Source organism: Rhineura floridana, chromosome 14 (genome assembly GCF_030035675.1).
Source record: "Rhineura floridana isolate rRhiFlo1 chromosome 14, rRhiFlo1.hap2, whole genome shotgun sequence".
Lineage (NCBI taxonomy): Eukaryota > Metazoa > Chordata > Lepidosauria > Squamata > Rhineuridae > Rhineura > Rhineura floridana.
Window position 1 is genome coordinate 30526639 of NC_084493.1, and position 20903 is coordinate 30547541.

At 45.6% G+C, this 20903-nt stretch overlaps 1 protein-coding gene across 1 annotated transcript in view; it reads left to right on the forward strand.

Moving 5' to 3' along the window:
- PTPN9 (protein tyrosine phosphatase non-receptor type 9) overlaps nt 1-20903 on the forward strand; it is a 70202-nt gene that overhangs the window by 41851 nt on the left and 7448 nt on the right. The window contains exons 6-10 of the mRNA XM_061594937.1: nt 5504-5614; nt 9783-10111; nt 12755-12848; nt 15002-15071; nt 20535-20613. Of these exons, the coding sequence (XP_061450921.1) occupies nt 5504-5614; nt 9783-10111; nt 12755-12848; nt 15002-15071; nt 20535-20613 (683 nt within the window). The remainder of the gene's footprint in view (nt 1-5503; nt 5615-9782; nt 10112-12754; nt 12849-15001; nt 15072-20534; nt 20614-20903) is intronic.

Below are 20903 nucleotides of genomic sequence, written 5' to 3' on the forward strand. Positions count from 1 at the left end.
TGAGGGCATTCCCGAGCATTGATTGTTAATACCAGCTTTATTAGAAATGTTGGATATGTGTAGTATACACATGGGTTAAGAACATAAGAAGAGCCTGCTGAATCAGGCCAATGGCCCATCTAGTCCATCATCCTGTTCTCACAGTGGCCAACCAGTTGCCCATGGGAAGTCTGCAAACAGGACCTGAATGCAAAGAGCACTCTCCCCTCCTGATGTTTCCAGCAACTGGTATTTGATAAAATCATAAAATCTTAAGAGATGGAAGGGGCCTATAAGGCCATCAAGTCCAACCCCATGCTCAATGCAGGAATCCAAATTAAAGCATACCCAACAGGTGGCTGTCCAGCTGCCTCTTGAATGCCTCCAGTGTTGGAGAACGCACTACCTCTCTAGGTAATTGATTCCATTGTTGTACCGCTCTAACAGTGAGGAAGGTTTTGCTGATGTTCAGTAGAAATCTGGTTTCCTGCATCTTGAGCCCATATTCCGTGTCCTCTGGGATGATCGAGAAGACATCCTGGCCCTCCTCTGTGTGGCAGCCTTTCAAGTACTTGAAGAATACTATCATATCTCCCCTCAGACTTCTCTTATCAGGGCTAAACATGCCCAGTTCTTTCATTCTCTCATAGGGTTTTGTTTCCAGTCCCCTGATCATCCTCGTTGCCCTCCTCTGAACCCATTCCAGATTGTCTGCATCCTTCGTAAAGTGTGGTGTCCAGAAGTGGACACGCTACTTAAGATGAGGCCTAACCAGTGCCAAATAGAGGGGAACCAATACTTCATGTGATTTGGAAACTCTGCTTCTGTTAATGCAGCCTAAAATAGCATTTGCCTTTTTTGCAGCCACTTGACACTGTTGGCTCGTATTCAGCTTGTGATCAACAACAATCCCAAGATCCTTCTTGCATGTAGTATGGCTGAGCCAAGTATCCTCCATCTTATAATTGTGCATTTGGTTTCTTTTTTCTAGGTGTAGAACTTGCACTTATCCCTGTTAAAATTCATTCTGTTGTTTTCAGTCCAATGCTCCAGCCTATCAACATTCCTTTGAATGTTTTAGGCAAAATTTGGAAGCATACTGCCTCCACCTATCAAGGCAGAGCATAGCCATTCTGGCTAGTAGCCTTTGATTGCCTTTTCCCTCATGAATTTGTCTAATCTTCTTTTAAATCCATCCAAGTTGGTTGCCATCACTGACTTTTGTGGGAGAGAATTCCGTAGTTTAACTATGCGCCGTGTGAAGAAGTACTTTCTTTTGTCTGCCCCGAATCTTCCAGCATTCAGCTTCACTGAATGCCCATGAGATCTAGCGTTATCAGAGAGGGAGAAAAGCTTTTCTCTATCCACTTTCTCCATGCCATGCATAGTTTTACACACTTCTGTCATGTCACCTCTGACTCGTCTTTTCTCTAAATGAAAAAGCCCCAAATACTGCAGCCTTTCCTCCATCCCCTTGATCATTTTGGTTGCCCTTTTCTGAACCCTTTTTTTCTTTTTTTAAAAATAGCATTTTAACTGTCTTTATTGTGTTGATTTTATCCTGTAAAGTGCCTTGTTATTTTATATGAAAGGCAGTCTATAAATGTTTTAATAAATAAATAAAAATTAAATATCCCAACTTCTTCCAGTTATCAGCTCATCTACTGTCAGTGAATTGACTTTTTACAGGCATAACACACAGCCATACAAGCTGCTGTCAGTGACCCAGCTGGCCTCCCCCATAGTCAAGGGTTATGTCAGCACCACTGTTAACCAAGGTTCCCTTTCATCAGGGATTTGAAACAGCTGGATTATCACAGAAATTTTTGCCTTTGTTATTTATTTATTTCTATGCCTCCCTTCCTCCAAGTAGGAGCCCAGAGTAGCAAACAAAAGCACTAAAACACTTTAAAAATAATAAGAACAGATTTTAAATATATTAGAAAACATGTTTAAAAACATTTTTAAAAGCTTTAAAAACATCTTTTTTAAAAAAGAAAAGATTTTAAAACATACTAAAAAGCAATTCCTTATGTCTTTATGATGCCACTAGATCCTGTGTTGTTTTAGCTGGTAACAGGGTAGCCAGTTATGCATTTTCCAGAAGGAAAAAAGAGGTTTTGCATTGTCACTCAAGCGGATGCCAATTTGCATAAAATGTGCATTTTTTTTATGTGTAGATGCAAATTTAGCAATAATTAGTCAAATTTAAATAGAAATACAATACACCTCATCATAGTGAAGAAGACCCTGATCTGATCTGCTGACCAGATGTTATTAACAGGTGATGGGCAGCTTCAAGGCTCCCATTCTCCCTTTTTATGGTTTCTTATTTTTCAAACCACACTTGGAATGGACAGTCCTCCAATATGGACACCTCAAATAGAGGACTGTCCTCTGTAAAGTAGGACACATAGCCAGCCTTGCTGGTTAGTGTTAATTATCATTAAGGTCAGTGCCTACTTAAGCCTTGACCATCCTCATGGACTTACCAGGGAGTAAGAAATTGCAAACTTGTGCACCCAGCCCAGCTTTCTAAATGGTGTGTGTTTATGGGAGGTGCTCCTGTAGAGCCTTGAAAACTCATTTTCTGATCTTTGCATATGCTTTGGACTCCCTCTGTTGGCCACCGGAGGGGAAAGCAAAAAGATCAGAGTGGGTACCGTTAATGGATGTCTTGTGTGCAATCAAAGTGAATTCTCTAGTTGCCCGGGTTTCCAAGATGTCATTTTGTCCCATGGAAATACTTCCTGTTGATCTTCCTTCCTCCAACCTAGTCCCCTCCTGATGTTGTCGGACTATAACTCCCATCAGCCCCAGCCAGGTTGGACAATGATCAGGGATGACTGGAGTTGTAGTACAAAAAAGCTGGAGGACATCAGATGGGGAAAGGCTGTTATTGATCAATGATCAACCCTTTTTTGATCATATTGATCTACGCTTTGTAATTCTGGGAGCTGCAGCAGCTGAATCCCAGAGCCTCTCAAGGTCTTTTTAGACTTTCTCCTTATGCATTGAGCAAACGCATAGAGGAGGGAGCAGGATCGTTACCCTTCCTAATGTTGATTCACCCTGCTGGACTTGCAATAATAATAATAATAATAATAATAATAATAATTTTATTTATTGGTTGCCTATCTGTCCAGGTTAGTGGACACTCTAGGCGACTTACAATAGCTAAAAGCTATACATAATATACAATATACAAAAACAATCTACAGTCCTAACAATTTAAAACCAATTTCCAATTAAAACATCATAAAATTAATCCTCCTCAATCCCATAGGCCTGCCTGAATACCCAGGTTTTTAAGGCTCAACGAAAGCCTATCAGGGAGGGAGCATGTCGGAGATCATACGGAAGGGAATTCCAGAGGGTGGGGGCCACAACCGAAAATGCCCTCTCTCTGGTCCGCACCAGCCTAGCTGTTTTAGCCGGTGGGACCGAGAGACGGTCTTGAGAGGCTGATCTTGTGAGGCGGCATAATTGGTGATTCTGGAGGCGCTCCTTCAGATAAACTGGGCCGAAACTGTATAGGGTTTTAAAGGTCAACACCAACACCTTGAATCGGGCCTGGTAAACAACTGGTAACCAGTGAAGATCTATTAATACTGGAGTGATGTGATCATGGCGACGGCTGCGCTTGATCAAGCGTGCCGCTGCATTCTGTACCAGCTGTAATTTCCGGACCGTTTTCAAGGGTAACCCCACGTAGAGCGCATTACAGTAGTCTAAGCGAGAGGAGACCAGGGCATGTATCACCTGTGGGAGCAGATGAACAGGGAGGTAGGGTCGCAGCCTCTGTATCAGATGTAATTGATACCAAGCTGCCCGACTCACCGCCGAAACCTGAGCCTCCATGGACAGCTGGGAGTCAAGAATGACCCCGAGGCTGCGGACCTGGTCCTTCAGGGGTAATCTCACCCCATTAAGTATCAGGTCTGTAATACCCAACCTTCCTCTGTCTCCCACAAGTAACACCTTGGTCTTATCTGGATTCAGCTTCAGTCTGTTCTCTCCCATCCAACCACTTACGGACTCCAGGCACTTGGACATGGTATCCACAGCCAACTCTGGTGAAGATTTAAATGAGAGTTAGAGCTATCTCTACTTGCAGAGCCAGGAAAGAGTTGCCTATGCTGTATGCCCTCCATGCAATTGGGAACCCATTGCCAATTGTGCGAAGCACCTACTCAGGTACATCTGCATGCACATGGGCAACCCATCTCAGAACTTGGGCTCTAGGTGCGGAGACAGCGTATGGGCTGGTGGGTCCACCTTCTATGGGTAAACCGAACACATGAGCTTGAATCCTGTCGAGATCTTTCCATGCTTTTGAGCAGACAGGCAGACACTCTGAACTGGATAACTTATTTCCTCTCTCAAACTCTGTGTTGCCTGGCACCTCTGTCCCTTATCCATGCTGGATGCTACAGGGATCGAATGTGGAGCCTTGTGGGTTCCATATTTCTTACATCATCTGACATTCTGATCTTAGGAATCCGGTGATGCTGCAGAGCGCCAATCCTGGGCCTCTGCTTGTTATGAAGCTTCAAAACTCCTTGCACTTATAGATGGCACAGTTTAGGAAACCTCATCATAACACATGCTGTGCGGTCCTGTTTTGTCTTTTCTACATTCATGAGAACTTAAAAACTTGGTATGTCAGGATTGTAGCCAAGATCTCACCAGGGAAACCCAGAGAATGCCTGGTGTTGTAGTTCTAAGCCCTGTTTTCCTTTCCATCAGGGATTCTAATTTGGAATACTCCTGGTACCTAAAGGTAGTAACAGCAGGTGCAAGTGATTACTTGGCCACACCCAGGAGACTTCTCTAGTTCCTCCCTTGGCAGAGAAGAAGCAGGTGGTATTTGCTAAGCTTGATCAAGAGTGTATATGGGGCCTTGTGGGAAGCAGCCATTGGTCAGCTTACTAGGTAACTGAGCATTTGGGGGTGTTGGCTTAGGTATTATTACTAATTAAGAGGATGATGTACAGAGTGCCATTCACATCCAGAGCAGGCCCTACTATTAGGCACAGTGACTTGGCCACTTCAGGCAGCAGGTGGTGGTGGTGGTAATGTTCCTTCTGAGTCCCCAACCATTCCCCTCTGTTGGGAGACAGAGTTCTGCATACCACATGGCCTGTGTCCCCCCACCTCCCGCCCAATAAACTTGTCTGCTATCCTCAGGTGCTCAGGTGAGGAAGTAAGATTAAGTGGTGAGTCTAGTCATCGTCTGTATCTAGAATGGGGATGCTATTCTGTCTTTTGTTTGAGGTAGCTAGATGTCTTGGGCTGGCCCTGGAAATAGCAAAAACAGTTGGGTCTCTGCCCCAAAGAGCTTACAATCTAATTTTGGGGTGGATTGAGGGAAAACAGACAGGGAGTGTAACAATTAGGTGAATTCACCCAGCAGTAATTGATCTCTGTGTGTGCAGAAGTGGGTTTCTTTCCCTGTTGCCACCTGACCGATAACGACACACACTTATTTTCCCCCCAACAATTCTTCCTTGCCTCTTCCCAGGGAGCCTTTCCAGCTCGCCTCAAGAAGGTGTTCATTGTGGGTGCCCCGATGTGGTTCCGAGTTCCTTACTCCATCATCAGCCTGCTGCTCAAAGAGAAACTCAGAGAAAGGGTAAGTTGGAAGGTGTTTGATCAGTGGAGGCTTATGGCTCTTATATCAGTGGGGTAGTGAATCCTTCAAGGAGCTGTCCAAGATGCTTTCAGCTCCTTGAAAGTTTGAACTAAAACTCGAAGCGGATTCACTGCCACGCTGACAACATGTTGGATGTTGTATCTGGCGCAAGCAGATGCCCAGGATGCAGAACAGTATAGTGACAGGCTAGATGCCAGTTGAAGCAATGAGACGGACAAGCAATAAGTTTTAAGAGTCACTTTACTGACAATATATCACAAGCTCTCTCTGTACAAACTCCTCGACCCCCACACTCATAAGTGTCTGCTGGCCCTCTATATAGATAAGGCCACCTGCCCGAGCCTAGGTTTCTTAGCAACGTGTCCTTGAAGATGGCTCGAGCTCTGCCAACTTTCGCTGCTAAGTCACGTAGCTCACTTGTGGAAATTTAACCTCTGCTTTCTCGGTTTAATAGCCAACAATCCCCCACCTTAAATTTCCACATTCAGCCAGTTACATTTCTCTTCCATTTACATGTGTTACATTTTACATGTCAGTACATTTACATCATTTGGTTTTATTCTTCTGATACATTTCCTTTTATTCCAGTTTACATCACTTTCATTTGTAATACAGTTACTCCATTGCAATCTCAGCATCATTTTCATTACATTTCATTGCTCTTCATGATTTCCATCATCCCACTTTTTCCAGTCACTGAAGTCGATATGTTTAATGGAATTTATTTTAAATCTAACAGGTGGAATCCCTTTTGTTGTTCTCTCTGATCTGCGTGGTTGTATTTCTGCCTTAGTGTCTGTGTCTGTGTCAGGCGATTCCTCTGTTTCTCTCTCAGAGCTAGAACTTGATTCACTACTGCTGCCTGTTTCTTCTTGTTTTATTGGTACTGTGTCTGCCTGTTCTTGTTCATTACTACCTTCAGTGTTTCCCAACTCCACATATGTTTTCTCTTCCCAATCCTGCTCTATTGCTTGCACGCTTCTGCTTAACACTACAGACCTTTGTTTTGGCAGCCATATTCTGTAATACGTGTTTTCAAATCCCAGCATATACCCTTTGTCTACTCTCCTTTGCAGCTTCCCTGTCCTTTTATTTTTGGGAACATGTACCCAGCATTCTGCTCCAAACCTAATCAAATGGTTTAATCTGGGTTTTCTGTCATACAATTTCTGATAAGGAGACATTCCAGTGGCCTTATGGAATATTCTGTTTTGAATGTAAGCTGAATACAGAACACACTCTCCCCAGAAACCTTGCGTTAAAGAGGAGTCACATAGCATTGATCTTAATGAGTCCTGAAGCAACCTGTTCCAGCGTTCAGCTAACCCGTTCTGATGAGGACTATAAGGGGCTGTTAACTCCTGTTTTATTCCTCTTTTATCCAAGTATTCAGTAAAAGAGTGTCCTAAGAACTCTCCTCCTTGATCTGATCTTATTCTCTGTATTTTGACACCAAACTGCACTTCAATTTTTGTAATAAATCTTTTCAGTTTCTCTGCAGCTTCACTTTTAGCTTTTAGTAAATAAACAGTGTAGAATTTTGAAAAATCATCAACTATTGTCAGGAAATATCTTACACCCCCCTGAGTAGGTTGAAATGGCCCCACTAAGTCCACATGTATTAATTGATAAGGTGCATTTGTACTGGGCATGGCTTCTTTGTTCTTTGCAGCCACAACTGCCCTAGTTTGTTTACACACGTGGCAGTCTACATATTTTTCACAGTTTCTCAATGTCACATCATTACTGTTCTCTGTTGTTTTCACCACATTTTCATATCCTATATGGCCTAGTTTTCTGTGCCATAAATGAACACAATTATTATGGGGTTTCTTATTAGCACACATGAGTACATGATTTGTTTGTTTCATGTGTAAGAAGAACAATGAGTCCCTCACTATTCCTTTCATGAATATTTTTTTCTCCTCTCATTACATGCACTGAACCCCTTTTGAACATCACTGTGAACCCCATTTCATTGAGTTTCGACACAGCCATAATGTTACATTGGATATCAGGAACAAACAGCACATCTGTCATAATGGTATTGAAACCTGCTAATTTCACTGTACCCCTACTTTTGATCTGTTTCTTAGATCCATCAGCCATTATTACATGATCCTCTACGTCACAAAATGTATGAAACATAGATTTATCTTTGATTATACGATTTGTTGCCCCACTGTCAATTGCCCATAAATCTTTAGAGTTATTTCCCTGCTCATTGTTAATACATTGCTTATTCTTACTAGCATAGATCACCTGTACACATGGTTTTCTTCCTCTTTCTCTTCTTCTTGCTTCACAATTCCTTTGTAGATGTTGTCTGGAACCACAAAAATAACACGCTTTTTTGTCCATACAGTCTCTCTTGTGCAGCTTTGTTGTTCTGTTTTTCCACGTTGTGTTTAGACTCAGTCTTTTCCTGCTTTGCCATTTCCTGCCTCCTTTGGAATTCTTGTAAAAGTTTGCCTTCTATATAATCCATATTGAGATTTGCATCATCCATTGCTTCCAAAGAGCTCACCAGACTATCATAACTTGAATCTAGTGAAGCTAATGTGATATACACTTTTTGCGTTTGAGAATGTTCAATTTCACGTTCTGACAACTCAGTAAACAGTCTGTTTATTTCCAACAAATGCTCTGACATGGTTGTATCTCCAGATAAGCGCATCTGATACAATCTTCTGGCAAGATATATTTAGAACTAGCAGTCTTTTTCACATGAATATTTCTTAAAGTTTCCCAGGTTTCCTTTGCTGTTACTGCATCACACACGTGCAGTAGTTGAGAATCATCAATAGCAAGAACAATTAATGCCTTTGCCCTCTCATCCAGCCTTCTCCAATCTGCTGGAATTGGCACCACGGCGGGTGGGTCTTCTGCGATAGCTTTCCACAGGTCTTCTTTCACTAGAAAAGCCTGCATTCTCTGTTTCCAAGTGCCATAATTTTTCCCTGTCAGCCTTTCCAAGTGAATCCCGGCCGATAACGTAACAGACATATTTTCGCTTTTCACAGTTCACCGCCTTTGTAATTAGAGCTTCTCACCTCTGTCCTTCAGTCAGTTATTCCCACGGCTCTCTCACAGCTTTCAGCTCAGCTTTCGGTTTCTCCATCTTTCTGCTGTTTTACTCGCTGGTCTGCAGTTCTGGCTTTTCTCTGCCGCTTTTCTGCAATCCTCAGCACCAGGTAACCATCCTCTGCTACCACTTGTCTGCAACCATCCGCTCCAGGTAACCATCAGCACCAGGTAACCATCAGCACCAGGTAACCATCCTCTGCTACCACTTGTTGGATGTTGTATCTGGCGCAAGCAGATGCCCAGGATGCAGAACAGTATAGTGACAGGCTAGATGCCAGTTGAAGCAATGAGCCGGACAAGCAATAAGTTTTAAGAGTCACTTTACTGACAATATATCACAAGCTCTCTCTGTACAAACTCCTCGACCCCCACACTCATAAGTGTCTGCTGGCCCTCTATATAGATAAGGCCAGCTGCCCGAGCCTAGGTTTCTTAGCAACGTGTCCTTGAAGATGGCTCGAGCTCTGCCAACTTTCGCTGCTAAGTCACGTAGCTCACTTGTGGAAATTTAACCTCTGCTTTCTCGGTTTAATAGCCAACACAACAGAGCTGCCAGCCTCCACTGTGTTCGATGTGACAGGGATTTGGTGTGGCAGAAGAGGGGCCCTCCTAAAGTTTGTGTGTCTATTTAACACTTCCCAGAACTCTCTGCCTCACACAGGGGTTCCATGGCAAAGGAGATGGGAAGTGTTAGAAGGACAACAACAGAGACCCATTCAGTTAGTAACCAAAGGGTTGTTTCTGTTGACAGTTAATCAAACAGCCAAGAGAGGGGTGTGTGTGTGTGTGCGTGTGTAGAAGTGTTACCTAGCAACCAGTCAGAATGGTATGATCCTTGCTGAGGTAACTCGTGCCCCGATTGACTGCGTAGTTCTGAGTATTCCCCTGTATGTTTAGTTGTTGAATATCTTCCTGCTATGAACAAGGCCTGTAAATAAAACAGATGGGCCAGCCTCCACTGTTAGCCAGTCTCCAACCTGATGTTGTTTTTATATATGCAGTGGAGGGTCTGTTTTGATGCACCTACATCTTTCTCTGCCCGCCTCCCCTTCCATTTTAGATTCAGATGGTGAAGATGTCTGAGTTGAAAGAGCACCTTCCCCATGAATGTCTCCCCGAGTACCTGGGTGGATCCCTCAAACTGGATCCCCTCAGCTGGAACTGCCGGTTCCTCCCGCAGCAGAACGGCCACCCGGACCCTCTTGATGAGCTGATCCTGGTGCCTCTGGCCTCCCCTCGCGACAACGGGTCGGTGCACACCCCAGGCCCAAAGTCTATGACAGTGCAGGAGGTGCTGGAGCATGTCAACCAGAAGCAGAAGCGGGGAATCTACGAAGAGTACGAGGGCATCCGGCGCAGGAGTCCATCAGGCACTTTCGTCTGCTCCTTGTAAGGGCACACATATGGCGGTGTGGGCACATGGGCATGGCTGACCCAGTCATTGGAGAGGAGGGAGGGCAGCTGAGGGTGGACAGCTTCTGAAGCACCTCTCCAGTGAACGACCAGTATGGTTCTGTGCAGCGGCTGGTGCCCATTGGCACTGGTGGGGCAGAAGGCAGGGAGGCCAACAGTAGGCAGAGCCAGGGCCAATGACAGGCAGAGCCAGTTAATTCTGGTTTTGGCCCCATCCTCCTCCCTGCTGAGTTCTGCAAGGGTAATACTGAGACTTAGTAGGAAGCTGACAGTCAGTGCTACCCCTTGGGCTAGTTGTAGGCAGGCAGGCTGGTGGGTGCTGAGTGAGGTTGGTGGGGCAATGCCCCACTGGCCCTAATAGAGCAGCCTCCACTGGCTTTCCAGTCTTTGAAAGAGGAATGCCCGTTCCTCACCCTCTCCAACTTCTGCAGCATTTCACAGGTCTCCCCTTGCGTGGTGTAATTCATAGCCTTTTGAATACCAGACAGACAGCTTGGGGAACAATTGAGCCAGCTATGGACTATGGTCAGGCCTGTGTTGTATGCTGTGATTTTTCAGGAGCTTTGGGGAAACTACCCTTTGTGGTGACATGCACAAAACTGAGCTACCCAAGAGATCTATTTACGTGTGCATGTTGTTTTGAGTTACATGTATATCCTACCTTTCCTTCAAGGAGGGGGGGGTTAACCTGTGGCTATACCTAATCCTAGTCTGAAATGCTGACCACTACACCACATTGCCTTTTTTAAAAGCATGTTTCTATTTCTTATTGTTGTGAGGATATACAAATTAAGATGAAATTAATGGGCAATGCTTTGTTGAAATCTAACCAGCTGGGAAATGGGGTATCTTTCTGATTTCCTCACAGCTCACAAAACTGGACTTGTGTCACAATCCTAACCATGTTTACTCAGAAGTAAGTCCTGTTGATTTCAGTGGGGCTTACTTCCAGGAAACAGGTTAGGATTGCAGCCTAAGGACTGTATCCATCTGAATGTGGTGTAGTGGTCAGAGTACCGGACTTGGACCTGGTAGACCAGGATTCATCTCCACCTGGCTTTGAAGCTCACTGGGTGGCCTTGGCCAGTTATCAACTCTCAGCCTAGCCTACTTCACAGGGTTGTTGTGAGGATAAAATGGAAAGAGAGAGAGAACAATGTATGCCACCTTGAGTTCACTGGAGGAATGGCGGGATATAACTGTAAGTAAATAAAATTTCTACTCAGAGTAGACCTATTAAAATGAATGGGTCTATGTTAGCCATGCTGATTTAAGTTCAGTGGATCCACTCTGAGTAGGACTAACAACCCTAAGGTTTCAATCCTAAATTTGTTTACCTGGGAGTAAGTCCCACTGAACTCAGTGAGACTTATTTCTGAGTACACATACAGAATCCCACTGCAAACAAATGGGAAATAGTGTACGGCTGTTACTCAGTTAAAGAAACCTTTTTCTGCTTAATAAGCTGATTTAATTTTGTGTAGAAGAAAACGAACACAGTAGGGCTAAAGGCAAGAAGCCTTCTTTGGTTTCGGATGATGCATCTTAGAAGAGGCATCCCCTCGTCTTCCGCCTGCGTCCCTCTTCTGTAGGAAGGAATATAGGAAGTTGCCTTATATTGAGTCAGATCCTTGGTCCATCTAGCTCAGTATTGTCTACACTAACTGGCAGCAGCTCTCCAGGGTTTCAGGCAGGAGCCTCTGCCAGCCCTACCTGGAGATCATGGGACCTGGGACCTTCTGCATGCGAGGCAGATGCTCTGCCACTGAGCTACAGCCCTTCCCCAAAGTGCTTGCTTTCTGCAGTTTTTATTAGCAGTAATAAAAATGTAATTTAAAAAATGCTTTTAAAATCTGCCGTCTGGTTATGTGGGGGCACCTTTCTGGTCAATTGGGCAAAGCAATTTGATTAATTGACTAAAGAGATTAATCTGCAGTTGGTGCCCCCATTTGTGGGATGATGATGATTGTATTTTTAATAATAGTGTACATGGTTCTCCCCCTTCCAGTTTTATCTTCACGACAACCTTGTGAAGTCGTTTAGGCTGAGAGAGAGTGACTGGCCCAAGGTCACCCAGTGTGCCACCTGGAGTGAATGGCTTCCCCTTGCTGTGTGGCCCTGTGTCAAGAGTGTTCTTTCAGCCCTCAAACTGTTAGAGAAAGGATGGGAAACCTTTTTCAGCCTGAGGGCTGCATTTCCTCTGGGGAAGCCTTCCGGGGACCATATGCCAGTGGCGGGCAGGGCAGAAGCAAATGTGGGTGGGTCCAGAGGCAAACCCACTGCAGAGCAATGGATGTGTCTCTTACCCTTGTACAGTAGGCTATATCCCAGCCATGCGAAAAAGCCAGAGGTTTCTACATGCACACACACTTCTCATCATCCTCATCCAAACAAGGGAAATGAATGATTACAGTCCAAGGGCACATTCCAGCCAGACCAAAGCACTTGAGGAGGGCATCCATGGGGTGTGTGGCCTGGGGAATGTCCTGAGGGCCGGATAGAGAGGTGTGGAGGGGCCCCAGGCCTGAGGTTCCCCATCCCTGTGACAGAGGCAAAACACACCATCCAGCTGTAGTTCTGTCTCGCTCACTGTGCGTGCTCTTCTCTCCCTCGCGGCAGATCTCCCTTTAACCAGGAGAAGAACAGATATGGGGATGTGCCGTGCCTTGACCAAACCAGGGTGAAGTTGTCCAAACAGTTCAGCTACCCAGAGGTAAGCCGGCTGAGGAATTGGACTGTAAGAAGTTGCCTTAGACTGAATCAGACCACTGATCTGCCCCAGCCTTTCCACAACCTGGCATCCTCCAGATACGTGGCTGGATTACATCTCCATTCACCCTTCATCATTGACCATGCTGGCTGGGGCTGATGTTAGAGTTGGAGTCTTAAGAAGATCTGGTGGCCATCAGGTTTGGGAGGGCTGGTCTATTTAATTTGGTACTGTCTACACCAACTGGTAGCGAAGTCAGTTTCTTGATGCAGAATTTGGTTAGGTTTTAAAATCGCATATTATTAGTATTAGTATTCAGGGTAAATGCAGTCCAAAAATTGGGCCTTCTTTACTGTGCTCTGAAAAAAATCCAAATTCTTTGCTCAGAACCAATGTGAGTAGGTGACATTTGTGGAACTAGTGCCTTTTTTCTTTTTAAAGACATCTCTCTTTCACCTTTGAATTGTCTAAGGAGCTCAGGAGAGCTCAGGCTTTTTGCCCCACCCTATTTCATCTTCTGAACGACCTTGTGAGGTAGGTGAAGCACGGAGAGACCATTTTGTGAATGAGGGAGGATCTGAAACCGGAGCTCCCCACTCCAAGCCACCACTCTTATTTTGCTTTTTTTATTTTACCTTTATTTTATTTATTTATTTATTTTTATTTTTATTTATAAGATTTCAATTGATTCAGTCAACACTGCAAAAGCAATAACAGCAGGCATGAGGAACCTTTGGCCCTCCAAACTGTTAAACTTCAACTCCCATCAGCCCCAGCAAGCGTGGCCAATAACTAGGGATGATGGTAGTTCAGCAACATTAGAGGGTCACAGGTTCCCCACACCTGAACAAAAGGATCAGGGAGCAGCTGATGGGAAAGGCCGTCTGCCTGAGACTCTGTTGAGCCCCAACTCTCCCAGGAGGAGCAGGGAGAGGAGTCAGCTGAGCCCCAGTTTCCCCAGATAGATCAGGGAGAGAAGCCAGAGGTGGATGAGGTTTTCGAGGGCATGGAGGGAGGGGGTGAAGTCGACAGCCTGCCAGTTCCCACGGACAGACCTCCCATCAACACAGAGCTCGCTCCACCTACAAACGCCCCAACAGAGCCATTGGGGGACAACCGCACGTGCATGCGCCAACTCCTCCCCCCCGACTCCCCGCCTGGCACTTCAAATACTTTCCTGCCAGCAGGTTCCCTGCCCCTTGAAGTCGAGCCGGCACCTAGTGAGCCTGCCCTGTCAGATGAGCAAGCGGAGGTTCGCCTCCCCACGCGAGACACCCCCAGAAGCGGGTTGGTCAGAAGGTGGAACTTTGAAGGAGTCAGAGATTACGGGCGAAGACCTTTCCTATTTAAGGTGGCGCCCCCCTGATTGGGGTGCTGAGTCAACTTATTCCACACGCTGCAGAGCATGCTTAGGTAGCCTAGTTAGGGTCAGTAGTGAGTCAGCATAGAGAGATCTATGAAGCACACTGCTTTCGATGTAACCGTTACTCTAATAAAACAAGAATTAATTCCAGTCTCGTCTCCATCTTGTCTCTTGGACTCTGGGCAGGACAGACCCTGGGGAGCTGCTGCCATTTAGAGGGGATGACAGTGGGATCACTGTTCTTCATCCTTGGGTCCCCAGATGTTGTTGGACTACAGCTCCCATCATCCTTGACCATTGTTTAAGCTGGCTGGGAATGATGGGAGCTGTAGTCCAACAACATCTGGGGACCCAAGGATGAAGAACATTGGGCTAGATTGAACTAATTGCTTAGGGCAAGGGCCATAGCTTAGTGGTAGAGCACCAGTTTTGCATGCAGAAGGTCTCAGGTTTAATCCCTGCCATATCCGGTTAGAAGAATCAGCAAATAACAGGTGAAGGGAAATGCTTTTCTCTTCCTGCGACCCTGGGTAGCCACTGCCACCACCAGAGTCAACCTTACTGGTCTAGATGGGCAAATAGTTTTACCCAGTATAAGGTAACTTCTGGTGTAATGCTTCTGATTCATGTATTTACAGACCACATTTTTTTTCTGTAGGATTTGGGCTTTTTAAAGCTTTGGCAAGCATTGGTGTAGGAGGACAGCTGTGGGGCTTTTGCTCCCTTAGTGGCTCTGAGAGTGGGTAATGCACAGTCTCTGCTTGGTTTAACATTTATGGTTGTGTCTCTCCAGCTGACGGATTACATCAACGCCAGTTTCATGGATGGCTATAAACAGAGGAATGCTTACATTGGCACTCAAGGTAAGGATGCCCCCTGCCCCTTCACTCAGTGCTCAGTAACGCACTGTGAGGCAATCTGAAATGGAAGGAGGAGGCAACAGCTGCCTTTCTGCACAGACCATACTGAAGAGGCGATGGTGGCATGTTCCATCTCAAGCCAAGGTCCACATAAGGAAAGCCCTGCAGGATCAGGCCAATGACCCATTTAGTCCAGCATCCTTTCTCACAGTGGCCAACTGGATGTCCATGAGCAGGAACTGAGTGTAACGGCACTCTCTCCACATGTGAGTCCCAGCAACTGGTATTGAGACATATTGCTTCCGGCTAGTACATAGCCATTGTGGCTAGTAGCCACTGTTAGACTTATCCTCCATCCAAATTGTCTAATCCTCTTTTAAAGCCATTCAAGTTGGTGGCCATCATGACATCCTGTGGGAACAGATCCCGTAGTTTAACTATGTGCTGTGTGAAGAAATATTTTCTGTTGTCTGTCCTGAAATTCCCACTATTTAGCTTCACTGGATGACCCCATTGGGTTCTAGTATTATGAGAGAGGGAGAAAATGTCTTCCTGTCCACTTTCTCCATCCCATGCACATACACCTCTCCTATGTTTCCCTCTCACTTGCTTTTTTCTCTAAACTACCTCCTCCACCCCTACCCCAAAATATTGTAACCTTTCCTCATAGAGGAGTAGTTCCATCTTTTTGATCAGTTTGGTTGCCCTTTTCTGAACCCTTTCTGGGGATACAATATCCTTTCTAAGGTAAGATCTCCCTGCGGCTTCTTTCACTGTGGTTTGCAAATGAATTCTTCCTGCTCTCCATGCATCATATGACAGGTATCCTCTGTCCCCCGCCACCAACCCCAATGTGTTCAAAGCTCCAGAATATTAAGAGTCGCTTCACTGGGTTAGAATACAGGTCCAGCATTCTGTTTCTCAATATTAGAAGAACCCTACGAAAGGTCCATCTGTCCAGCACTCTGTTCACACAGTGGCTAACCAGATTCCCATGGGAAGCCTGCAAGCAGGACATGGGCACACTATCATTCTCCTGCTTGTGATCCCTGGCAGCTAGTGTTCAGAAGTAGTCAACAGTATCCAACCAAATGGTCCACCATCAAGCTTCTAAGCAGGGCATGGTTGTTCTCAAATGTTTGGCTCCTGGTATCTAGTGCAGGGATAGGTAACTTGTGGCCCTCCAGATGTTGTTGGACTACAACTCCCATCGGCCCTGACTGGCATGTCCAATAGTCAGGGATGATAAGAGTTGTAGTCCAGCAACATATGGAGGGCCACAGATTCCCCATCCCTGCTCTAGTGGTCCAAAGGTAGACTGCTAAAAATGGAATGTTCAAGGCAGTCTACCTCTGAATTGCTAGTCAGGGATGGGGATCCTGTGACCCTCCAAATGTTGCTAGACTACAACTCCCATCAACCCTGACAATTTGGCCATGTTGCCTGGAGCTGATGGGAGTTGGAGTCCAACAACATCTAGAGAGCCACAGACTTCCCAGCCTTTTCCTCCATGGGTCTGTTGTAATACTTTTCAAAGGCCATTTGAGTAGATAACAGTCGCCAGAGTTTTGTCATCACATCTTACTTATTTTTTTATTTTGTGGAAATGCATTTTGTAAGCTAACCACGTTAGGGGTTGTCTGAATCTGAACTTATACCAAACCAGACTGTTGGTCCATCCAGACCAGTGCTGTCTGACCTGCAGCAGCTTTCCAAGGTCTCTCAGCTTCACTAGCTGACATTTCTTTTAAGTGAAAATGCCAGGGAATGAGAAACCTTTACATAAACCTTTATAATAGGTATTTTGCCCATTTTACAGATGTGAGGGGCAAGAGTTGTGAGAGACAATGGCTTGTTTAAGGCAACTTACCAAATTTACAGAGGAAGTAAGGTTAGTCCTGAGGTCCTGCAGCTCATGGCTCATGATCATAACTACCACATAGAATCATAGAATAGTAGACTTAGGAGGAGCCTATAAGGCCATCAAGTCTAGCCCCTACCCAATGCAGGAATCCACTTTATAGCATACCCAACAGGTGGGTGTATTTAAAGCATACCTGACAGGTTTAAAACAGACAGCATATCTCTCTTAAACAAGGAAGATGTGGACAAAATCCTTGGAGAGGCACGTCCGACCACTTGCATGTTAGATCCTTGCCCTTCCTGGCTTATAAAAAATGCCAGAGGGGGACTGGTTGAGTGGACCAGGGAAGTGATTAATGTCTCCTTACAACAAGGCAGATTACCCCCTGGTTTAAAGGAGGCAGTGATAAGACCTTTATTGAAAAAATCCTCCCTGGACCCCTCAATGTTAGGCAACTACCGCCCAGTCTGCAATATCCCTTTTTTGGGCAAGATAATAGAGCGGGTGGTGGCCGTTCAGCTCCACAGTTTTTTGGATGAGACAGACTATCTAGATCCATTTCAATCTGGTTTCAGGCCCGGCTATGGAACTGAGACGGCTTTGGTCGCCTTGGTTGATGACCTTCGTAGGGAACTGGACAGCGGGAGTGTGTCCCTGTTAGTTTTACTGGATCTCTCAGCGGCTTTCGATACCATCGACCATGGTATCCTCCTGGGCCGCCTCTCTGGGATGGGACTTGGAGGCACGGTGTTACGATGGCTTCAGTCCTTCCTAGAGGGACGAACCCAGAAGGTGGTTATGGGGGATGCCTGTTTGACCCCTTGGCCATTGACCTATGGGGTCCCTCAGGGTTCAATTCTATCCCCCATGTTATTTAACATCTACATGAAACTGCTGGGAGAGGTCATCCGGAGTTTTGGGGTTCGGTGCCACCAATATGCGGATGACACCCAACTCTATTCCTCCTTTCCACCTAATGATACCAAGGAAGCTGTCCAGGTTCTAAACCGATGCCTGGTATCAGTGATGGACTGGATGGGGATGAACAAGCTGAAATTAAATCCTGACAAGACAGAAGTGCTCCTTGTCAGTCGTAAGGCGGATCAGGGAATAGGGATCCGACTTGTGCTGGATGGGGTAACACTCCCCCTGAAATCGCAGGTGCGCAGTTTGGGGGTACTCCTGGACTCAGCTTTGAGCCTGGAGGCCCAGGTCTCTGCTGTTGCTGGGAATGCCTTTGCTCAATTAAGATTAGTTCACCAACTGTGCCCGTTCCTTGACCTGTCAGACTTCACTACGGTGACACATGCCTTAGTTACATCCCGATTACACTACTGTAACGCGCTCTACGTAGGGCTGCCTTTGAAGACTGTTCGGAAACTTAAATTGGTACAAAGAGCTGCAGCCAGAACGTTAACTGGAGCTGGACTCAGGGAACATACAACCCCTTTGCTATACCAGCTCCACTGGCTGCCAATATGTTTCCGGGCACAATTCAAAGTGCTGGTTTTGACCTATAAAGCCTTATACGGCCTGGGTCCAGGTTATCTGTTAGATTGTATCTCCGTCTATGAACCTGCCCGGACTTTAAGATCATCCGGTGAGGCCTTGCTCAGTATTCCATCTTTTTCACAAGTTCTCCTTGCTAAGACACAGAACATGGCTTTTTCGTTGGCCGCCCCCAGATTGTGGAATTCCCTCCCTAGTGAAGTGCGATTAGCTTCCTCGCTTTTGTCCTTCCGTGCTAAGGTGAAGACGATCCTATTTAAACGGGCCTTTAATTGAATTGTTAATTAACTTTTACCTTGTATTTGACTTAATTCATTTTAACTGTTTTTAACTTTGTATATTTACTGTTTTAATTCTTTATGATTACTTTTGTAAGCCGCCCTGAGTTCTTTAGAAAAAGGGCGGGGTATAAATATTTTAAATAATAATAAATAATAATAAAAGGAAGGAGGGCTGTGCCTCAGTGGTAATCTGATTTGCTTGCAACAATCCTAGGTTCAATCCTTGGCATCTCCAGGTAGAGATGAGAATGTCTCCTGTCTGACATCCTGGAGAGTTGCAGCCCCTAGACATGACTGAGCTAGATGGAGCAATGGTCTGACTCAGGCAGCTTTCTATGTTCCTAGCAGAAAGAAAAACCGAAAAACCTCCCTCCCCCCCCTCTCTCTCTCTCTCTCTCTCTCTCTCTCTCTCTCTCTCTCTCTCTCTCTCTCTCTCTCTCTCTCACACACACACACACACACACACACACACACACACACACACACACACACACACACACACACACACACACACACACACGAGTTAAGCTCTGGGTCTCAGTGCCTGTTTAGATGTTTATTCCCATACAACACTAGAATTAGATTGTGCACCCCCTCAATTCTTTTCTTAGGGATACGTCTGGTATTTTTGCGTATATAAAGGGACTTGATGCTACCCAGTTGTAAAATGTGATATCTCTTGGATAGAGCAGCTAAGTATAGCACATTCTTGAGTAGAGATATTTATAATAAAATGTACATGACAGACTAGCTGCTCTCAGCCATAACACTAAGCTGTGGTTTCTTTTTACCACAGTTTGTTCAACAAACCATGAGTCATTTCACAGATGAGCAAGCAAGCCACAGCTGGGTTTGTTTCCCAGCTGCTCTTCCCTCATGCCTCTGTAGCTTGGTGAGCACTCTGTGGCGGGGTGGCAGAAAACCCAAAAAACCTTGGTAAAGCAGTGCTGTCGAGTTTGGTCATGATGGCAAATCATAGTTAAATGAGTCATGGCTCATCAGCCAGCAACATGTCATGGCTCCACATTGCGGTTTGTTGCCAGAGAACAAACACGGATTAGTCTATTGGGCTGGGGCCAGTGTTCACACAAACCACACTTTGGATAAATGAACAATGGCTTAGCATTCTGTGCGAATCAGCCCAATATTGGGAACTCTCTCTTGTGCTCTAAACAGCACTGCACGACAGCATGTCAGAGGAAGAGAAAGCTGATGAACAGTTTCAGGAAGGTGGTGGAGGCAGGCAATGCATACGAGACATGTTCCTTCCTTTAGCCCAAAGCCATTTAGTGGCAGAACTGCCTTGGTGAAGGAAGCCTGGTGCTGTGTTCTACATTGCTGCTCAACTTCCTCTGTGCCAAAATCAAAAATCCAGGGAGGGGCTATAGCTGGGAACACTGGATTTGCCTGCAGAAGGCCCCAGGTTCAATTCCTGGCATCTCCAAGTAGTGCTGGGAAAGGCATCCTGGTGAGCTGCTGCCAGTCAGTGTAGCCAATACAGAGTTAGAAGGACTGGTGGCCAGTATGAGACAGCTTTCCTGTATCCTAAAAGAGCCACTGTGGTATAGCAGCTAGAGTGTCGGACTGTGTCCTTGGTCACCAAGGGTCAAATCCCCATGTAGTCATGAAACCTGCTGGGTGACCTTGGGCTAGTCACTGTATCTCAGCTTGACCTACCTCACAGGGTTGTTGTGAATATACAATGGGGAGGACCATGTACACCACCTTGGAAGAAAAAATGGGATATAAATATAGTAAAAAATGATGAATGTGCTTCTCTCTCCTATATACATGTGCGCTGTTTCTCTCCAGGGCCACTAGAGAACACGTATGGTGACTTCTGGCGCATGGTGTGGGAGCAAAACGTGCTGGTGATCGTCATGACAACAAGGTTAGTGTGCAGACACATCTGTGCATGGCAGAGCTACACAGGCTGGACCTTTACTCTTCATCGCTGAGAAATGGAGGTTGACTCCTGTGACAAGGGTCAGCTTCAAGCTCTTCTGCTGTGACCATTCAGAGCATTCTAGTGTATTATTATTGTTGTTGTTGTTGTTGTTGTTATTATTATTAGTTGTTGTTGTTATAGCACAGATGTCAAGTCCAGGTCAGGTGAGTAGCTGTGAGGCCTGAGCAATAGATAGCAGGTAGAGGGGAGCCAGAGTGGTCTCAGAGGGTCAG